The sequence below is a fragment of the Meleagris gallopavo genome, chromosome 10 (genome assembly GCF_905368555.1).
Source record: "Meleagris gallopavo chromosome 10, MGAL_WU_HG_1.1, whole genome shotgun sequence".
NCBI classification, from domain to species: Eukaryota; Metazoa; Chordata; class Aves; order Galliformes; family Phasianidae; genus Meleagris; species Meleagris gallopavo.
Genome location: NC_139413.1, coordinates 9,813,749 through 9,836,206, shown reverse-complemented (window position 1 = coordinate 9,836,206; position 22,458 = coordinate 9,813,749). Strand labels below are relative to the sequence as shown.

Here is a 22,458-nt window from a genome sequence, read left to right as displayed (position 1 = left end):
GTGCAGCTAGTGAGCTTTGGAGCATGGAGAACAGCAGAACGCACAGAGCAGCTGCATACAGTATCCTCCACTCTGCTCTCCAGCAGCACGGAGCACACTAGTACCTCTGGTATTATTTTAAGGTGAAGAGCTGTGCTGTCCACACACAAGAAGGCAGCTTTCTCTCCTGTCTCATGTACAAAAGTGGAGAGCCCTCCCAGAGTGCTCCCAAACCTTTCCTGTTTCAGGACGTTGGTTTGGCACATGCCATCTCCTCTGCTTTGCAGTACAGCCACCCATCTGTCCTGTAATTAGAGAAATGATCTGTTTCTTCTGACTGTGATCATACTCTGCCCCTCTCCTTTATAAAACAGCCTATGGAGGCCCTGATGCCTGACATGCTTCGGGTTCAAGTGGGAAGACAAAATTACTCATTTTCATCTCCTATTCATATACACTGGCCCTCAGCAACAAATTCTAAGCATTGTGAGGCTGTAAATCAGAACGGTTCTGGAGATTGAAGAACTCTAAAGATGGATTTTCCCACCCCTCTGACTATTCCTAGCTTTCCCATAAAAAAACACTGTGCACACAGCACCTGTCCCAGCACAGCCACATGAGTGCCAACAAAGTGATGGCAAGAGCACAGCAGTGGCACTGCCCACACAGAGAGGAGGCTGGGAGGAACTGAAACAGGCCTTCTGGACTTTGCTGTATTAGGGGAAAGAGGCAAATCATCCTCCTCAGTGGCTCCTGCCATCATCTACACCACCTACTGAATTCCACAGCCGAATAGAGAAAGTCTCAACCTAACAGAAATCCTTTCCCCTGCTAAATTTGGTTACATCCTGGTATTGCAAAACTCTGAATTTTGTCAACTGGATACGATGGCACTGTAATGCAGATAAACACATTTAATGCTTCTTAATGCACAAAGTACACAAACAAAAAGCACAGCTCTGAGCTTCCACACCACAGCCAGTGTCAGTGCCCGGAGCTGGCCCCTGGAGCCCGTTGGGTTCAGCAAGCAAGTAGCTGCTTGGAAAAGGCTCAACTCCTGCAGAGGACTTAACTGATTGTAGGTTTAGATGCTGTTTTATAGCCTGGAGAGGTTTGAAGGGGAAAATTGCGTACAGTTCATTTAAAGGAGGGAACTAGAGAGAATGTAGGAGAAAACCGGGTTGACAGATCACTGCAAGGGGACCGAGGCAGAGCTTTCGCGTCCTCCTGGACGAGGTACGGGAACGACAGTCACAGCAAAACACCAGCAGAAACAACGCTCTCTCGGTACCGGCGGCACATCGCGCCTGCGGCCAGCCGAAGGACCGGAGGCTGGAAGGCACCCGCTGCCTTGGGGCCGTCGCCCCGCAGGGCCGCTGCCCTGTCCCCGTAGCCCAGCGCCGCTGCGGCGGGACTCTACTGTCAGCCCGCCCGGCTTCGCTTTCGGACGGCAAAACCACAGGCGGTCCTCTCCGTGCCTGCGTTAGGAGAACGAAGCTGAAAAGACAGAGTAATAAGGCTGCTCCTGCGGGAGTGCGGTAGCGCGGTCCCGCTCGCTGCGGCCGCGTGGCCGAGCGGAGCGGGGGCCACCCGCGGGGCAGGCGGTGCCGGCTCTACAGCCGCGGCGGGCGCTCCGCGGGGGCGGCGGGGCGGGGAGCGCGGTGGAGGGGGGCGGCGCGGCGGCGGCGCTAGGGCCGCGCGGCGGCGGCCCGGAGGAGGGGTAGGCTGGCGCCGCCGCCCCGCTCGCCGGCAGTCGCGGGGAGGTCGCTCCGAAGTGAGGAGACGCCGTCGCCACCCGAAGTTTGGCCGCACCGGGGCGGCGCACGGCGGAGATCCGCGCCCCGGCTCCGGCCAGGCGCGCCCCGCCCGCGGCTCGCCCCGCGCTCCATGCCGCGGCCGCCGGCGCCCGGAGCGGGGACAACCCCGCCCTGAGCGGCGGTGGCGGGCGGGGAGCCCCGCTGGGCGGCACCTCGGCGGCTCCGGGGCGATGCTCTGCACGCTCCGCCCGCCGCCCCGCCGACAGCCGGAGCAGGGCTGCAGCCCGCCCGCCCCGCTGCCCGTCCGCCCCGCAAACGCGCGCCGCCCGCCGCCGCCGCGCACAGCCAAACTTTAACGCCAAGTGCCGGGGACCGGTGCCGGCTTCCGCCCGCTTCGCTCCGAGCAGAGCCCGAGCATCTCCGGCAACTTTCTCGAGGGACGCCGCCCCCGCCCGCGGCCCCCCATGCCGCCGCCGAGGGAGCCCCAGCGCGTCCTGGCGCCACGGCGGCTCCGCGTCGAGGCGAGGGAGACCCGCGCGGTGAGTACCGCCCGCCGCAGCTCCGCGGGGCGCGACGCGACGCGACGGGACGGACGGACGCTTCGGGACGGGGAAGCGGCACGGGGCCACGGAGCGGGGTGGCCCCTCGCCCCGGCGGGGCCGTAGGGAGGATCGGTGCGGGCCGCGCGCCCCCTGCCGCCCGCGCGGCGCGGAACGCGGAGGAGGCCGGCGGGGCGGGGCCGGGCGGTACCTGCGCGGTGCTCCTCTGTGCCTCCTCCCGCCGCGGAGCTCCGGCCGCGCCGCGCAGCGCCGGGTTTTGTAGGGCGCGGCTCGGGCTGAGCGCGCAGGGAGGGGAACTGCCCGCCGGCCTTCCGCCCCTCCGCGGGATCTTTCCTGCGCGAGGAGCGAGGAAGACTGAAAGTAAAATTTGACAAAGGGAAGGCGGCAGGGAGAGTTACCGCGCCGGCCGAGGAGCGGTACTCATCCTGGAAGTTGCGAGCGATTTTTCTAACCGTTCTCAAAAAATTGTTTAAAGAAACCCCAAATGACGGTGAGGAGCATAGATGAGCTAAATCTGGTAAAGCAGATGCTTTTGTACTCTCAGAGTTGGTCCGTGCATATCTCTGGCCTCTTACCGAATATACTTTTATCGCTCTGCAATCAACTTTTCGATATTGTGGATGTGATGAGCCAGGAGCCAGTCTCGCTTTTGCTGGCAGTGCCGGGGGGCAAAGATGCCGGTGTGGATGCTTTCGTCGAGAGAATAAATCAGCACCTCGCCTAAGGACAATGCGCTTTGGGATGGGAAGAGGTGACCCATCAAAAGGAGAAAAAGCCCATCAGAACTTTCCCCAGTTCAGTTTTTGGTGGGTTTGATGTTTTTTGGATTTGGATAAAAATAAAGGTCGATTTCCAGCATCTTTTCGGAGCCTTGCAGGATGTTCACCAGAGAGCTCCCAGCAATTAGCAGCGATGTTCTAGTAGACCCGTGGACTTTGTTACCCACTCCCAACCCTGTGACACCGCTAAGAAGCGACACCAAGTTTCTAGCTACGTATGTAAGATCTAGTATAGCACAGAATAAAGTCAGGGACTGCCAGCCTCCTGGGTTTGTTCCTCCGTGGCATTAAGAGCTTAGGATTCCATCAGGCTGTGGAAAGTCATCAGCTCTCACCGGCAATGGGAGACTTGGCAGCCCTGTGCCCACATCCTGCTGCTGGAGAGCACCTGGTACCTGGCTGAGTAAAAAGTAACAATCCAAAGCGCAACAACCCCAAATGCTCGCTGTGGTTCTGCAAGGAAAAATTTGCAGAACGGGCTGACTCTAAGTACAGAAATATTTAAGGCAATAAGCCACAGTTATAAGATCCTAGAGGAAAACCTTAAAGCAGCTACACACAAAGACTTTAAAATTTAAATCGGGAGTGCTTGTGCTCCTTATGCTGAGTGCTGCTGATACCCTGCGAGCAACGGCAGCAGTGCAGCTAAATGGCGCTCAGCAAAGGTTGATGTGGGACAACCAAAAGCAATTTCAATGCAGTGCCAAAACCCAGCTCTGGTAGCAGAACTCGGTATTTTGTTCTTCTCATTCAATAGTTATTGGTACTTTAAATTTCTCCTGAGACAAAGAAATCTTTTTCTGCCAGATTGTCAAATAAGCCAAATAAAAATAGGAGAGAAACTTTGTTTGGAGCAATGTGCAAGTCCACAGATGCTACAGGAATCATTTGGAGTATATTTCATTTTATCCAGGTGTGGTGGGAAGGGTACAATGAATTGCTAAGCATAGGTTCCCTTTTGCCTTGCATAGATAAATAGTTCTGCACTGAGAAAAGGGGCTGAGTTTATTATGTTTAATACTGGAGCTTTATAGGTACTAGGCACTCACAGTTCCTTTGTGTAGCAAGGTAAAATGCTCTGCTTCTATTAAACACTATGACTTGTGGGTACGAGGATTAGTGCTGTTAGGTAGTACACACGATTTCCTCAATCCTAAACTAGCTGGAAGTAACTAACAATCAGAGTGGGCACAAAGAATCTTTTTGCTTGGGCTTGGTTAGATACGTTCCTTTGCTGAAGCCGCAGCAAACTTCCTGCAGGGATACAAGCTGGTAGAAATGCCAAGTTTTTCCTCTGGAAAAAAAGAATTCTTCAGGCCCCTGTATTGTCAGCCAGCATCCCGTGCATCCAGGAAGGATTTTAACCAGCTGACCTCATACTGGCATGCTTTGTAATAACTGAGTTTGGCACTTGGTTTTGCATAGTGGCAGTGCACATTTTATTGAATACTCGGGCTTTTTGAGAAGCCATTCTGTTATTTTATTGCATTCTTCACGTACCACTGTACGTGAGAATTGAAGAACCAGGAAGCACCCTGCAACATCTGCACAGCAACTTCTCAGCAGAGACGTGCTGCAGGAGAGGGGCTGCAGAGCTTCCAGCTGGCGTCTTTGTGCGGAGGGGATTATTTGGGGCCACTAATGGATTTTCTGCAATGGAAGGAGGCAGGGGAGGTGCGTTTGCTAACAGCCCCTGACAAGAGCTCAAGTTGTTCACCAGCACTACTCTTGTGAAGATGCAGTTCATCGGGGGTGTGGAGAAGGGGGCATCTGCTCAGGCTGCAAAACTGAAATGCTGTGGGAGGCTTGAGTGGCAGCCTCACCCACCTGGGAAGAGGGTGCACGGGCACCTTCACAGCTAATTTTAGACTGAGGTCAGCCGTTTGCCTTCCTTAAACGTGGGATGCAGCGGATCTGCACCATACACATTGTTGCTTAAATGTCCTCCTCTTTACCTACAGAGAGGTGCTCTGGGGGAAGGCAGACACAGAGGAAACAGGGTTTGGTACCTAGATGCCTGGGGCAGCTGGTTTTTTTGTTTGTTTGTTTGTTTGTTTGTTTCTGGATTGTAGAGACTATGGTGCAAAAACTCAAGGCCCTAAATGCTCAGCTGTTCACTCTCGCGATGCCCCACAGGGCTCCCTCTAGAAGCGCTGAGGTTGGAATGCGGTAGCTGTCCTGCGGCAAGCCGCTGCCGTGCCCTCCACCCATACTTGTGTCAGCCCCATGGGCCCCTGCACTGTGCTGGCAGACAGGGAACTGCAGGTGCAGAAGGTCGAGCTGCCATATACTGGTTATTCCTGATTTGTTTGATTGCTTCTTGTGAGGTCAAATGTGTACCTATTACTTGAGAGGGGTTGTAAGAACTCTTGCTTTGTTACCCAAGCTAGAGGCTTAGTGCTACACGGCTGGTGCACTTGAAAACTTCAGAACTGTTATTCTATTTGTTTTTTACAAAACAATTCAGTTGTTTTTAGAACTCGCTGACATGTGGAATGCATGCATTCCTGCAGTGACTCTGCAGGAATAAATATAAGCAAGACAAACTGTATAGCTCTGTTAGAAAAATCCCTATAGCGCTTAGCATAAGATCCTTAATGTGCTTTGGTCAATATCTTTCTCTGTATCAATGGAAGCTCATTAAAAGAAGATATTGCAGACTAACTGAGCCATTTTGTATTAGTTCTTGCCAAAGCTTGACATTTTTAATATATTAATAATATGTCTGTAATGTAATGGAAAACTATTAATCAGAACTGGTTATATGCCAGAATTTTAAGCTATAATTGGCTGCTTCTTGTCAGGGAGGTCTGTTGTACAATTCTACATCTGCCTAATACTCAGATGTCTTGCACTCCTCTGCACTTTTTTCTTGTCAGTGCACTAAATTCGATCGATGTTATAGTCTATAATTCTGTGTAACGACCATCATTATGACTCTGGCTTACTTTAATGAGAATTCGTTATATGGGAAGTATTTTAGAACAGCATGTTAAGGTAGCGGCTTGCTTCCCATTATTTCAGTCCTATCCAGTCCTCTTTATTTGTAAATCTACATCTCAGCAGTTATAAAAGGTTATTGGTAACTGAAGGGCTAGCAAGGAAAATATTAAAGAAAACAAATCTTTTTTTTTCTTAATATACAAGCTTGTAGACTAAGGATAATTAAATCTTGTAATTTCTTGTTTCTACACAGAAACATGATATTCACCATCCGTTCATTCCAGCTATGATCAAGTCTTCTCCAATACAGAGTATGTTTTGATTTCTCAAAATAAAACTGAAATTACTTGTAGGTTTTGAGTTAGGACAAGGGACTCTCTCTCTTTGCTCTGCTTTTTTTTTTTTTTTTTTTTTTTTTTTCTTTTTCCCCAGCAGAGCAGTTGTTTCATTTCTGTATAATAACTGCTAAACTATGGGACTTTTTAGAAGTTTTTTTCCCCTGAAAAATAAGCTAGAAAGGACTAGAGAGGAAGAATACGAAGTTGTCTTGGATGTCTTTAAAAGAACATAAGGAACGTTCTTTGAATTAGTGAAATAATAAATAAATATTGCCACTGGAGAGAACAAACAAACAAAAAGCAACATAAGGTTGCTATTTGGTAAAGCTATGGTACTACACCATGTGACTTTTAAAAAGATGTAATTTTAGTTTAGTCTTAGATATTTCTTCTTTTGTATCAAAATCAGATTTGAGGCTTAAATATAATTGATCTAGTTGAGAATTGTCATGGCATGAAATTTCAGATATTCTCTTCGTATTCTGATAAAATACATTGGAGTGGTATAGTAACATTTGATAAGGCGAATATAATGGAAAATTGCATTTACGTCCATACAGCAATTATTGTAAATTACTTTGCTATGGAAACACAATTCAACCATCTGTTGGCATTTCATGCTGTCTGTGGTTTAGCTCAGTTTAAGATGAAGCATTATTTAAATATAGGGAGGCCATTTGTGAATAGCTTTGAAGATAACTGATAACTTCTGAAAACGTGTATTACCAAAACAACACACTCAAGAGCTCACCAAGTCACAGGCCACTTTATGTGGCTTTTTGGGTAAGTTCACGACGCAGAGCATAATCTAAACTTTGGAATAAGCAAAGTGGCAACAGAATATGATGACTTACGGTTGTTGATGTCTGTGTGAAGATTTTGCTTAGATTTTATCATCCAGACATAAAGGATGCAGAAGCGCTGTAGAGACTGTCTAAAATCGTCCTCTTGCAGCATCTGCTTCTTCTGCCACTGAATCCAGCTCTTGAGCTCCTGTCCTTGGCTGGCACAGGTTGGCAACAGTCACAGGCTGAAAGAGATGAGTTGGAGTTTGCAGTCTGGTTTTTGCCTGTCCATGTTTAGAGAACTTAATCCATCTTTGCAGTTTCCCCCACACACTGTATTTTTACCAAATACAAATGTTAAGTCATTGTAATAACACCCTAGGTTTTTCTGTGTGTAATAATAAGAGTGAAGTGAAATAAACAGGGGGAATTTCCAGTTGCTCGTTGAAGAGGAGGAAAGGGATGTAACTGCTGTGAAATAAACATATTTGCCATGAAATAACATTGAGTACACCCCCAAAGCCACCCCCAAACCTAGGAATATACAACATCCATACTGGAAGGGGAAAGCATACTTACAGTAAATGACAACCTATTATCCCTATCAGTAATTTATCAGCATGATCAGCAAAATGCTGTTAAAGAAAAGAAAAAAGAAAGAGTAAACTTCTAACAATGCCAAAGAGGAATTTCAAGGAAATGGAAGTGTGCTTCCAGTATCTTTGTTACTCTTCCAGAAAAGAATGTAAGAAATGTGCGAGACTTTTGGAGCTCACTGAGGTCCTCTTGCCAGAAGGCTATCGGCACCTGGTAGCCCTGATACTCATCTCTTTAATAAGAGAGCCTTCCTGTTATTCTGCTGCAGTGTTTGGTTCCCTTCTCCCCCACCTGCCTGGTTAGAAAACACAAGCAATGTTTAAGTTCTGCAGTTTGCTCTATGGCAATGCTAGGCTGAAGATACAGATTTGGAAGCAGAAACACGTAATTCACCTGCAACATTATAAATCTGTCTTTCTCAGAGCAGAGTTCAATCCTTCATGTCAAAAATACTTTTCACTTTGAATGATTTTAGTAGTTTGTCTGTTGTAGCACAGCACCCACAGTAAAGGTTATCCATATTATACCAATTTGCTTTATACTGCATCAAAACCTTCAAAATGTCAACATATAATACGTTTTGTAACTCATTGATTCTTGGACAATAACTCTAACTCTTATTGTTTCTAAAAGGGTGCTGGTGCCAGAAGAAAAGAATGATTGACAGGAAACAGACACCAGCCTGTAGACTCTCACCCCTTTGCTTCAGATACCGATTTATCAGTGCATCTGGGCATCCCCTGTGAGCCGTGAACACGGAGGATCACTCAGGGTTATCGACAGTGAACCCACTACTTCACAAATTATTATCTACTGTTGGACATCTTTTACAAGAAGCCCTGACAAATAAGTTATAAGACAAAGGACACGCTCTACATCGCTATGAAAGGCCGTCACTGGGGTCTGTGTGGCTTCTACCAAAGTCTTCAACTTAGTAAAGCAAACGCTGTATCCTAATGCCTCACGTTTGAGTTGGAACCTATTTTATAAAATATATACATGCATATGTACATATATCTATAATCTATAGACTGAACGTACGTCAGTACTGAGCGTCTTTACGAAAGTGACCTGAAAGGATTTAGAAATGTATTTGTCAAGATTTCTGTCACTTCACGCCCTCTGGGTCACCGTATCTTCCGTGATGCAGCATTATCCTTCTGTGTGGGGACATTATGACGTGTGTAAGACCCAAATTTACACAGAAGAAGGAAAAGTCTGGGATTACATGGCCTGCCAGCCAGAAGCCAGAGACATGATCAAATACGTAAGAGTGACTCTGGATCCCCCAGATATAACGTGTGGAGATCCTCCTGAGACTTTCTGTGCAATGGTAAGGCAAGCTTTTCATTTTCATAACAAGCAGACACATATTTGTACTAGATGGCTGCAAAAGTGAAGTCCTATAGTACACATATAAGTATCCAGGAAAATATGCTTTGTGTTCTGAATGTGCTGATAAACAAAATGCCCAGCAGTACATTAAGCTGGACAATGCAATATTCTGCCTATTGGGACCTAGCCTAACTTGACTTTTTCAGAATTTGGTGTCTCTTTAGGTCAACTTTTAATGAGTTAAAAAAACAGCGATGTAGAATTTCTAGAGTGTTAACCCCTAACCAGACACAGTTACCTGGATCGTGAAAGACTTACATGAATTAATTGATTCTAAGATGATCACCTGAAAGCATCATGGTGCTGTATAATTCAGCATAATTTCCAAAGACAATACACTTATTCAAATAAGTGGTAAATAATCGCACAAGTATCAGAAACATACATGTATATAATATACATATACACACACACAGAAACATTTATATGTATTAATAAAGCATTGGAAGTTTACAGTACATTACCTAGATAATTTAGATTTGAAAAAACGATGAGTTCTGGTAGGTGAGCTTATCATAGCTGGGAATAGTCTACAAGCCATTTGTTTGCCTGTGTACAAATCATCATCGCTGTGTGACAGAATTCCCATAGGAAGGAAATTTGCTTTTAAACGCCTTATGGTATCATTTGCAACCACTACTGCTCTGTAAGGAGTTCAGGTCCAACCACACATACATTTAGGACATTATGTGCGTGCATACAGCTGCTTCCCACGTACATTATGGTAACAGCCACGTGATAAATTGCAGAGCTACGTGAATAAATTACATTCACTGTGAACCTTTGACTGCACCACTTGCTCTCTGCCTGCTAGTCCATCTCTGCTGACACAGCTTTGACACTCTAAACCTCCAAGTAACTTCAAGCAACCATTGTTTAAAAACAAGTAAATGCAGTGTACCCTGTATAGTATGTCTGTGGTTTTTTGTTTTTTTTTTTGTCCAAGCTGTGATGTGTATTTTCTCCCTGAAAAAATGAAATTGAGTCCTCAGTCAGTGACATTTAGTAACTCTAGCATGTAGTAAATAAGAAAACTTGTTTTTCTGAGGCAGTCCACTGCTCACTTCATCCTTTTAGTATAGATAAACATTGCAGCAGTTCCCATACTAAGTGAATATTTTAGATTTCTAAATGCCTTGGCTATCACTTGACTCTTTAGTTGGAACAAAGATGATTAAAAATACTGAAGCAATATTTTGATGAAGTATAAATATTAAAGATAGTCCCAGAACTCCCGCTGTAAACATTGGATCTAGGAAGCCCTTTGCTGCAAAAATGGGATGAAGATTTGCTTGGGAATCACCTAAGATGACAGATGGAACACCATTGTTCTGTAAGTGCTTAAGATGCAGAAGGCTGACAGAATCCTAACAAAGGGACCAGAAAAAAGAGCAAGAGCTGGAATGGGGAAGGGGGTAGGGGAAGAAAGAGGGAGAGTGCGCAATGAAATAATGTATTTAGTTATATGAGTTTATAAGGACTAACTGCTACATGGTAAATGGTTATATGTGCTTTGAGTATGGATATATACTGAACTCTGCATGCACATATGCACGGGTAATGGCCTGACTTACTTGAAACATTATGAAAATGACAGAAATAGTTAATGTTCTTGAGGTATTATCCAGCAGCAAAGCACTCCCTTCCCTAAAAAAATGCTTCATGTCCATCTGTACTATGTCTATTTATACATCGTTCAAAACAAGGTTTTACATATTTGTAGGGTTGAGCCTTGGCATTTCCTAATGAGCAGATCTTTTATTTTTGTGTTCATTTTTATTTTTAGGAAATGAGTTAAGAAAATAGCACTGTCATACTATGAGGAAGTGAGCAGTGGAAAAAGTGTGCATTTCTGTTAGGCGTGCTCTTGTACTTAAAGCAAATCCTGAATTTGAAATGGCAGAGATTTAAACGTTTCTTCCCAGCATAGCAAAATGCTGAACAAACTTATAAAAATGTATGGTTTTATTGCTGCAAATATTGGATATTAGCGTACTAAACCTGTGTAGCCGTTTTTTGTTATTCAAATCAGGCTAATGCTCAACTGCCTTCTCTTTATTCCTTGGAGATAAGGGTCCTTTCAGATATTCTCAAAAAAGCAATGATACCAAAAAGCCGAGCCTACTTTCTGCAGGAGCAGAAAGAAGTTGAATCAATCTTCTGTTTTATTGCCATATCCATTCTCCAGTCAGCCTAAATTTTCTGTTCACCACAAATTATACTGACTAACGAACTATCTGTTGAGTCCATGTCAATTATGGCATGGCACAGATGAGATCACTAAACAACAACCGGACTGGGGGATCTCATATAACTCCTTTTGAAAGATCATAAAATCAAAGCAAGTGGGTGAGAGTGTCATGGCAAGAGTCTGCAACAGTGTACAACGTAATCATACACTGCAATGCATGCAACCATGTAACAAAGAAGTATTTTTGTCTCCACAACCGAAGGGGACATGAGGGGTACGGGCTCTGGATTCCAGCCAGGATCAAAGTGTCAGGAAAGCCTGTTAAAGGTCAGACTAGGCTGTACTGGAATGGGTTGCCCCAGCAGAGCCCACCATCTCTGGTAGGGGCCTGGCAGCATATCTTTAAGGACGCGTTTTTTAGAAGGCTGCCAACGGGACTAAGGCATCAAAAATAGAAAACAGGATAGGTAGTTAATAGTAAAATTAGCCTCATACATATTTCTGCGTATTTCCCATGCAATTAAGTGGTCTTATGTTTGATTTTTTTTTCATTCAGTGCTTAGCTGATAGACCAAATAACAAGTTTTGGCACATGCAGATTTGTTACAAAATGCAAACACACTCGTCTAGTTGGTAGCTAACGCCAGCATGCGGCCGCTCATTGTTCTTAAGTACCTTTGAGCCATCCCTCCAGGACAGCCATCTGTAGGTATTCTAGGGAGTAGGCAGCAGGAAAACTATCCCACAGTTGCTTTTATGCAATCTGTTCTGAGAATAGCATTATAGTTTCTGGTGACATTCAGTATTGACAACTCATGAGATTATTCTGAAACCTCAAACCCCTGGAGTCCTATGATTATGAGAGATTCTCCGCTTTCATTTAAAATACCGTCTTTATTGTCATAGACCTTCTGGTGGCAAAGAGAAGTTTGAAAATGAAAATGAGAAGCTCAGAAAGCAAAACAGCCCACAAAATTATTCGTTGTTTAAAATTTCATCATTTTTTGAAGCCATACAGGATTTTTAGGGCTTGGGAAAGGATTTTGCTTCAGAAGAGAGGCATGAAAAAAAATTATAAAGAAATAAATGGCTTAGAGCAGTTAGCACATGCCGTTTCGGGCCTCAAAGTTGTGTCTGTAAGGAGGAGGTGACAACATCCTTCCCGGAGGGGTAATACTCCTTCCCTGCAGAAAGGGCTGATTGGTAACTTCTGTCTACCCTGTACATTTTAAAGCAGTCTCATCCCGAGAGTGAGGCATGTATGGTAGCAGATGACACGTGTTTGCTTTCAGTGGCATTTCTGCAAGGATACTTGACTGTCCTTTGTCAGCCACAGTGCTAGATAATCATTGCATTTGAGATAGTGTGGCCATTGTTTCTATAATTATGAATTTTGAGCGTTTGGCATCAGTAACAGTTTGTCTGGCACACTGTAGTGAGATTTAGTTTGCCTGGGAGAAAAGAGAGAGAAGGGGAAGAGAGAAGAGAAAGGAATGACTTCCTGTTTTCAAAACTCAAAAAGAAGCAAATGTTATATAATAATATATAAATGTATATATTTCCATGACCGTAACCACCTTTTATCCTACAAAAATACTGTATAGGTTGCATCTGAATTCTTTCTTTTTAAAAAATTCATCCGTTCTAGCCCACTGTGACTGCCAGGAGCCACCTAGAGTGAAGAGTATGATCAGGAGCAGGAGTGAGAGCCCCATACTGAGCATCCTTTTCCACAGCAAGCTCCCACATTCCTGCTGCATGCTTTGCATGGCATTTGCAGGTGCTTTGACCCCAGGGTCAGTAGGCACAGCAGGAGCTGTAGTGCGGCTCTGGGAGCTCAGCAGCTGCCTGCTACCTCTTGAAGGAGCTATCTTCCTTTGCTAAAATCTAACTTTTGTCACCGACTTTGCATTCTATTTGCCAGTCTTAGTCATGCAAATTCTTCACAAACCTAACCAGGAGACTCCTAGTGTCTATAGCTGTAATTTGCAAACTGGAGGTGGATTTTTTTATGAACTGTCATTTACAGCTGAAATGGCAGCACAAGAATACACTTTTCTGCTTGTGTTTAGATCATAACTAGCTATCATAACACAATCCAACATCCCAACAGCTCAAAAAATGATGAAATTATCTGCAATTATCTATTGCCTGCAGCCAACTTTCTTCATAGGTTAAACAAGCTTGGAAAGAAGCCTACAGATAGAAGTCATGTACGTTTGTACAGTTTAAAGAGCAAAAATGCTGATGATAGTAGAAATTTGAGCCCTTGAGTGCTACTCTGTATTTCACAGCCAATCAAAACTAAATTAAGAAACAAAGATTATTAAAAGTCTCCTGTATGTGTAATTCTGGCATAATATCATGAGCTGGACTTTACATTTTTCCCTCTGAGACTTTCAACATCATTAATATAGCATTTCTTTAATTACAAGTAGGCTCATATTCCTTGAAAAAGGGAAAATACTCTTGAATAGTTAATGATACCATTATTATGTTTACTGAAATAATTAAATGAACAGATATTCTTTTGAGCAACATATAAATCAAAATGTTAAATAAAAATGTATTTTTGGAAACATTCTGGCAGGCATGCATTCTTGGGAAAGATATTTTAAACTAGCATTAAGCAATACTGTTAAGGGATGCCAATAATAATTTTTAAAAAAAATACTTTATTGCCTGAATGCAGAGAAGAAATACCTCATTTTAGTTTCATTTGTGTAACCTTATTAATTAGCTTGAAGGAGAATGGGACCATTGAATTAAAGAAGAGGCTGTTATTACTACCTTGTTTAATGTGAGTTTTCATGGTTGTATATTTTAAGGGGATGTACAGACCTGAAAGTTTTTACAGACCTGTATCCATTATTTTTAGACTCTTTTGAGCACGTTTAATTAATAGATGTGTTCATTTGTTGTTGTTGGGAATAACCTCATCTTTCAGGGAGTAGGATTGCTGTTTTGGCATTTTCTCTCAAGATAATAGATGCTTCATTTCATTTCTAGTATAACAAGATGTATCTGGGGAGCTGAAGGCTCCCCTGCTCCTTGTCTTCCTCTACTCTAGCCATTGCTATTCTCATCAAAGCACCACCTTGGTCCTTATATTATTGCCTTAGTCTAGAGCATCTGGCAAGAAGCAAGGAGAAAGCACCATGCCTTTTGCTCCTTCCTCCCTCCATCCCAGGATCGCTTTCACCGACCAATACAGAGAAAAAAAAAGCATACCTGCATCTTCTGAAACTGTGTCCTCAGAAACTTCTGAAGTCTTTTGTTCCTCAAGCCTCTTAAGAAAGGAGTTCTTGATTTCATAAAGGAGAGAAATAAATAAATTAATAAATAAATATGGATAATGACAGCAGAAGAAAAATGCTAAAATGCATTTTCTTTCAACTGGAACCAATCTAAAAATTACTAATTTCCCATAAATCAAAACTACATATTATCAGAAAAACAAATGTGCACACAACAAAATTCCCAGTAAATTATTAATAAAACTCTGTCCAGCTTCCTCAGCACCTTACAAACTGCAACGTTTTCAAACCTTAAGCAAAGCGAAAGCATGCCCCATTGAGAGCTGGGTACCTAAACAAGGCCGAGAGCTTCTGGTTCTTTTCTACTGCAAAGAATTAAAGCACATATCACCAGAACGTATAAGTGCATCATTTTAACAAGAGGCATGTTTTGAACACGCACATCATAGAAGCTGCTTCACTGTTGCTTTTAACACTGTCCCTATTCCATTTGGTTAGTTATCTCATTTTTCTTTATTTTCCTGAAGTTAGCTGGAAATAGCAGACATTTTTAGCTAACGCAATGATCAATAAATGGTGATTATAACAATAGCTGATTTTGGAAAGCAAAGGATTATAATGTGTCAAATAAAATTTCCTCAGTAATAAGCGATTATTTCCTCAGTAATAAGTGATTATTTTGGGGCTTCTGTCACCTGGTGACAACTGTGCAACACACATATTTGAAAGAAACCTGGTTGGGAGGACATAGATTCTATTGACTGGTTACTGAGGGCTGTGCCATGACTGAAATAACTCAGTTATTATTGAATTTCAGATATTTTTTAACTATTTCAGAGACCTTTTTTCTTAAACAGCTATCCGCGCAAATCCTCAAACAAGCATTTCTCAGCAGCTGGTGCCGGGAGAGGCTGGCACCGCTCACCAACAAAATGGCAGCTTTGCTGCCCTCAAACTCCTAAGGTGATCTTCTCCCAGTACCTGAGCTAGCATTGCCCTGGCTCCAAGCACTGAAATCCCCCTCATCTTTAATGCCACCTTCTGCAATAAGAATAATACTTGATGTGCAAAATCTTTATATAGTGGCATGTTGTTTGCACCTCTCACCGTGAGGCAGAGGCATGCTTGAGCCACAGGAGCCTCAAGGGCAGCGTCCTGTGCTGCCTCAGCTTGTGTCTGCACTGTGTTGGTGGGCCTATCAGAAGGAGCAGTGTGGAAGGTGCTGGGGGACACACAGGCCCCGTGGAGCTGTTGGAGTGTCAAACTTCGCAGGCCTGTCCCACTCTGAAGGAACACACAGCCAGTGTGGCCTTTGATACCCTCCAGCTGTGGGGGGCAGAGCTCAGGCTGCAAATTTTGGATTTACTCAGCAGAACTGAGCACAGTTAGTTTTATGCTGTTCACATTTGTCCAAATTAAGCGGGCAAACATTATTTTTCCTTCCTCATTTAGTATCTGTACTTCTTCAAACCCCAGAGCTTTGCTTTCCTTTCTTGCTGGTCTCATATTTCGTAACTGCTAAGAAACACTGGAAACCAAATGCAAGTTTCTGAGACACTTCTATGTGTTCCAATTTTTGTTTGCAAGCTTCATAGTTGAAACCATACCAAGTGAACTCAACTGAGAGTCCTGTCAAGCCTGTGTAAGGTCAGAACCACTGTTTTCCCTAGTGTGCTCCTGTAGTCCTTTGAGAAGAGAGAAATAAGTTGTTTTCCACATACTGATTTTAATGTTTAGTCATTCACATTATTTATGAAGCAGCTAGTTGTCCAAGTTGTCCCCATGCAAACACGTAAGCACACAGTAATATGTCAGAGCATTCAAGAAACAGTATGTCCAGACTCAGATGATAATCAGGCCATCTCATTCCTTCTGCTGTGTACCATGGAACAAACAGAGAAATCCAGCCAAGTATTAGCAGACCCTGTTGACAGAATATGGAACTTGTCCATCTCCTTATGCAAGGAAGAATACCTGTAATTTGTTTTTATTCATTACGTTTAGAAAGTGCTGAAACTACAAATAAAGGTGTAGTTCGAAACACGAAAATACTTGGCATTGAGCTAGCTTGGCAATGTGCATATGTGATTTCACGTAGCTTTGACACTTGCTATTCGGTACTTTCTGTAAAATGGCTTTAGATCTTATCTTCCAAGTCTTTACACAGATTGTTTATGTGAATTTAAGATTAAAAAGGAGGAAAGAAAAGGGCCCAAATGAATTTTAATGGTATTTATTGACAGGAAGAGAGTTTGCTATACCAGAGATGTTATATGTCATGCTTTAGCCTAGAGAGAATTTTTTTTATAGCTAAGTATCTGTAAAACCTTTAAAAGAGAACACTATTATGGTAAGTGGAGTATTTCCTCACATGTACATACTCTCTTTCCAGCATCCCTGTGCATTTTAGGTTGTTCTGGGTTGTTAGATTTTTTTTTGTTTGTATGGGTGTTTTTTTTTTTTGTCTGTAAAGCTGTCAGGAGCCATCATTTGAGCTCATCAATTTGATTTTTCCCATCTATACCTGCTCATAAGGCTCCTTTCTCCAATGAAAACTAGAAACAGAACTTTATGTGGGTGACATTTACAAATTACTGGGGGAAAAAAAAAAAAAGAAAAAAAAAAGTAGCAATTACATGAACATCCTAATCTTTTAAAAACAACAGTGCAAATAGCTATAGAAAAGAGTACAGAATGTAATTTTTCTGACTACTAAAACAAATCTTTCTACATGTTCTATTTTTCGCCTCTATTTTTAGTCTTCCAGAATTTGACATGCCTCCTGGCTTCCTTGACCATATGGAACTGCCAAGCAGTTTGAATACTACAGGGATAGCCTGCAGAAATATCCTAGCAAGGTGTCTCACTTGCAAGAGTTTGCTCAAACTTCCAGAAGCATTAAGTAATAGGTTTAAGGGGTTCATGCGTAGTAGCTTTCCTTGCTAAAATTTTGGTGTAAATTTATGCCAGCCCTTTTCACATACAAGAAAAAAAAAAAAAAAAGAAGGAAGTAAAAGAAGGGTTAAGAATGTAACAGTTTGCAGATCGTTTTTTAAATATATCCTTCAATAACAAAAAAAGTAGTTACAGGTGAATCATGATGTATATTTCACGCTTAAGAATCAGTATTTGATTTTTCATGAACAGGACTTACAATACAATCTTCCATTCAAGTTGATACACTCCAAAAGAATTTCTACTGACAGCAATGAATCGTGTCCAAATACTGCTTCCTTAGTAGTGTGTTTAAATCCTCTGTACTGGAAAATCTGAAACTCTAGTGTAAAGCACAGAATTAATGGTATGCCTATATCTTTTTAACTCTTCATTGTCAGAAGCAGTTTCACTGAATTTCATTCGTTTCCCAATTTTTTCAGTTATACTTCACCCTTCTGAGCTTTACTGTATCTAATGACAGGACAGGATTTGACTAATGGAATTATTTTTTCCCTCCTTAGGTTCAGTTTTGGCAATTTTGGGCCATGCAAGAATGCTGTGAAAGCATATTTTAGGCTTTGCATATTAAATTATATTATTTTAGATTCATTCATATCATATTTGTAAATAATTAAAAAGGGCAGAAGACTATCACTGTATAATCTTCCCATAGTTCTCCATATTTGAATTATTATCAGTTTTAGCACTGCACAGTAGCAGTGTGTCATCATTTATGTACCTTGGGTTTTACATGTTTAAAGGCAAGCTTAGGAACAAAAGATCAACTGTTTTCTACTCTGGGGGGAAGGATGGAGTGGGAAAGGAACTTTTAAAAAAAATAAGAGTATGACATTTTTATTATTGATGTCTGAAAATCTCAGAAATCTTATTTTTGTAAGCCACATCCACATGTTTTCCTTCCCTGGGGACCAGCACATCTCTCTGGCATTGCTGAAATGGAGGCTCTTGAAAATGATGGAGAAAAGGAATAACTAAGAGTGAAATGTGTAGTTACCACAAAGAACACTACAATCTTCCTTCCTCGTGCCAACATATCTGGATCCCTGTGAATCCACTATAGGCTCTAGAGCTTGAAAAGAAGCCAGAGCTGATTCATACATTTTTTACTTCAGCTCCTGCTATCCTTCTTTAGGCAACGCAGTCTCTTAAAATGGTACTGATCCATGCAAACCTCAGTTGAGGACAGGTGAATGATCTTTGCAATCCTTTTGGAGAACTTTTTGAAGCCTTAAGGTTAATGAGGTCACCAATAGAATAGGAGAAACATGAGCTGAAATGTGCATTGTTTTAAGAGGACTTCTGCTTTCTACCGCTTGTCCTAGGCACAGCCTCTAGGCATATATGTATTGCAAGAGTCCAGAAAAAGCAGTCACAGCTTTTTAACAAGCAGTGTGTAAAACTTCTGATCAATAATAATGAGCCTAAGAATTTGGAGTGAATATCATTCTGGTGATTTCATCATGTCAAATACTTAATGCTGTTAAGTGATGGGTTTGGAATGATAAAATCTTGCATAAGATCAAGAACAAACAAACAACCCAGCAACAGCAGGACCCCACTGAGTTTAGCCTTTGCCTCACTTAAGAGGGTTTTGTTTTGTTCCACCACCCCATTTCCCATTAAACTCATGCACCCTTGTCAGAATCTTCATCCTGCCAGACCAGTTTCTTTTGATACCCCAAAAGGAGACTTAGAGGAAGATTAATGTTTTTCAGAAAAAGACTAAGAGAAATTTTCCTTAAATGGCACCACTTTACATGAGCTTCTCCGAACTGCTGTTACACAACCAGTCATAGCTTCTTTTTTTTCTGATGTCAGCCTAGCCAATATCCAAGGCCTTGGGAAGGCTGAACTTCAGTACTTTAAGAGCAGTGCTTAACATTTTAATAACAGATGTTTGGTGTCACTGGCTTTACCCTGGATTAGTAATTGGTTAGCTTGTAACTATGAGCAATTTTGAAACATTTCAGGAAATGCAATGTTTACTTTTACAGAACTAAGTTATAGGTTGGAAGTGTTTTGTGTTCACAAAAATAAAAACCCTCTTAACGAGTGATCAGATCGACAGCATTTTGCTGAAAAAGGAGAACAAAATCCTGGTCTTTGGCAGATAGAATACTCAGAGGAATGTGGAGGTATACACCCTGAAAGCATCCCAGGAAACATTATAGTTCCTGAGCACTTGGAGATAACAGTGTTGCATCTCAGGGTAGGACAGAGATCACTCATATTTCTGTGCAGATCTTTGAGGATTCTTGGGCAGGTATTAGCCTGCCAAAGAATTCAGCATTTCTTCATGTAAGAACTGCTTGTATGGTTGCAACAGTATTGTCTAACATATTTAATTTATTTTTTTAATCTTGGCACAAGCCAATTTCCAAGTAGTTTTTTTTTTTTTTTCCTTCTTGTTAATTGTGTGCATAAAGGTCACAGAACTAAAATTGTAATATATATATATCTAATGTTAACCTATAGTTGATCTATGAAATGATAGTCAATTCACTGAGTTTGTCAAAGTAACATACACCATTAGTAATCACTTGGAACTGATTTAACACCATATTCAACTGGAGTGTTAAGAAAAAGCCAAGGACTTCTAGCAATCAGTCATTTGTAGTGACATTATTATTACTCTCACAAATGCTGCACTTTAATTCTTTAATTGTCTCCCTGCTTCAAATGAACTGCTTAGTTTGTTCTAACACTAAGGTTTTTGTTTAGTTGTTTGTTTGTTTGTTTGTTTTCCCTCTCTCTTCTATGGTATTCATTGCCCTTGCTATTGGTGTCCTATACTTTTATGCTCCTAGCATGATAAGTGCTAACAGACCTAGGACCAGAGCCCCTATTCATGTCCCTCTAATTTAAGAGTGGAAATGCTATATTGATTCCAAGTCACCTTTTTATGGAATTCACACTAAATTCTTCATAGACTTGTATCCAGGCAATTCCCCCTTGATTCACTAGGATTGAACTGAGAGAAAATCCATCAAAAAAAAAATAAAAATCTTTTTTTCCCTACTATTATGAAGTTTCCAACAGGCTGTCCAACAGAGAAATGGCTTTGCTTTCAACAATAAAAAAGGAACTGTAAGCTCTTAATTTAGTAGCAATGTTTCTAGCGCTCTAGCATCTTCAGCATGCCTCCAACTGATGAACTGAAGTACAACTATAAATAGCAATGATGTCTTTGTCAGCTTGTGATAAAAAGGTTTCTTTTTCATATTTCCTGAAAGGACATATAGTAAAACATCCCTTATCTCATTTGTTCTGTGTTCATAGATTTATCTGTTTGGTGGATTATTGAATTACAACACTGATTTGTTACCAGCTGGTTCACAAAATAGCTCAGTGAACAGAAGACATGTGGCCCTAAGATCGTATCATATGATTGGCACCCTAAAGTGTAGTGACTATGCTAAGTTCCCAGTTTTATGGTTCAGGACTTTGGGGTGATCTTCTCTTTCAAGTCAGAAAAAGTGGTTTTTCAATCACTGCAGTCTGGGGAACATTCACTAATTAGAGTATATTCCCACATTTTCTGCCTGTGACATTGCATGCCAGGCTTAGTTGCAGGGCATAGTGCAGATGAGCAGGGCACAAAGCAGGGTATGTTTTCCTGCTTTCAGATCACCACTCTTACAGCCAGAGGGACTCAACATTCAGTCCAGTCCCTTGCACCCAAACCTCAGCCTGGAAATTCTCCTGCTCTGACCTGTAGTCACTGTGCTTCTCATGTGCATCTAAATGATGAGGCCAGCCTCTCCTTGCATTGCAAATCTTTAGGAATTCCCTTCCATGGTTGAGCTGCTCTTTCATCACTCTGTTCCTGATAACTAAGAAGATGCCAGTACAGCAAATGGTATGTTAGATTGGTTCTGCTTGCTCTGTATTTTAAGAAAACACCTATCAGAATAGCATTATGTTTCACAAATCCCCATTTTTGAGATCTGATGCAATGACAAAGAGGAGGAATGTGACAGCAGCTGAGACAGTACTGCTGGTCTGCATGCTATGGTGTTTTAATGGAACAGATGGAATCTGTTCTGAATTCTGAATCAGGAATGTATTCAGGCAGAATAGTGATTGTAGAAAAAGAGTTAATTTTCAGGGCTTGTATGCCTTCAGGTTTGTTTGCTTGAGAATATTTTTAGAAGGTAATATTAGATGCTAAGGGAAAGTTATAGTGAGGCTTGTGACTAATGTATAAGATGCAGTGTGCTCTGTGATGCTGTTAGAAAAATGCTGATGCAGTTAACTTATATCAGAGAGAGAATAATAGCACTGTTTGTTTTTTTTTTTAAAGAAGAAAAAAATATATTTTATAAAGTCTTCCGAGATTCTGCTTTGCTATCATTTTGTAGGTTGTTTCTAACTAATAGCCACACAAATAATTGCAGATTACAATGTCGTACAACTCCATTAACGAGGTGAAGGAAAAATAGCAACATTTTCATTTTAATGAGATGTCAACTCTCTCCTCCTCTGTACCATGCATCTTAATGTACCTTGCTGTCTGCACTGACTTGGGGCTCCAAGGCTTTGTCATTTCTTGGCAATTCCTTCCTCTAATTTCTTCTGACACATGGTGCTTAAATCCACAAGAAATGTGAGGTGAGGCAGAGAGGAATCCTGCAGACTGCTGCACCATAAGAAGAGCGCTCATTTGCATTATTCATTAGATAAAGGCACTGATTTGCATCTCATTTTAGTCGTCTCCATTTCCAGGCAGAGGATGTAGAGAATTCTCAGAGTTGCTAAATTTTTATGATATTAATAGCATTCGTTTGGGATTAAGTCTCCATTCTCTGATGCTCCGTATTGTCCCACACTTATCTTAAATACCTACAGAGCTGACATCCTTTTGTTCCTTTTGTAATGAACTGTAGCTATTCATTGCATAGTAAAAAAAGCACTAATTT

General features: G+C 42.1%; 1 protein-coding gene and 1 long non-coding RNA gene across 8 annotated transcripts in view; one reads left to right on the top strand and one right to left on the bottom strand.

Moving 5' to 3' along the window:
- The window catches only part of LOC104912293 (uncharacterized), a 263,844-nt gene that overhangs the window by 123,471 nt on the left and 117,915 nt on the right, over window positions 1-22,458 (bottom strand). The window contains exons 13-14 of the long non-coding RNA XR_014885083.1: window positions 14,556-14,628; window positions 7,211-7,386 (exon numbers count right to left, since the gene is read on the bottom strand). This is a non-coding gene — a long non-coding RNA (uncharacterized LOC104912293). The remainder of the gene's footprint in view (window positions 1-7,210; window positions 7,387-14,555; window positions 14,629-22,458) is intronic.
- Window positions 2,137-22,458, top strand: part of NTNG1 (netrin G1) — a 149,862-nt gene continuing 129,540 nt past the window's right edge. For all 7 annotated transcript variants that reach the window (XM_085231154.1, XM_085231149.1, XM_085231151.1 and 4 more), the window contains exons 1-2: window positions 2,137-2,275; window positions 8,372-9,071. In XM_085231154.1, the coding sequence (XP_085087280.1) occupies window positions 8,826-9,071 (246 nt within the window). In that variant the 5' untranslated portion in view covers window positions 2,137-2,275; window positions 8,372-8,825. The remainder of the gene's footprint in view (window positions 2,276-8,371; window positions 9,072-22,458) is intronic.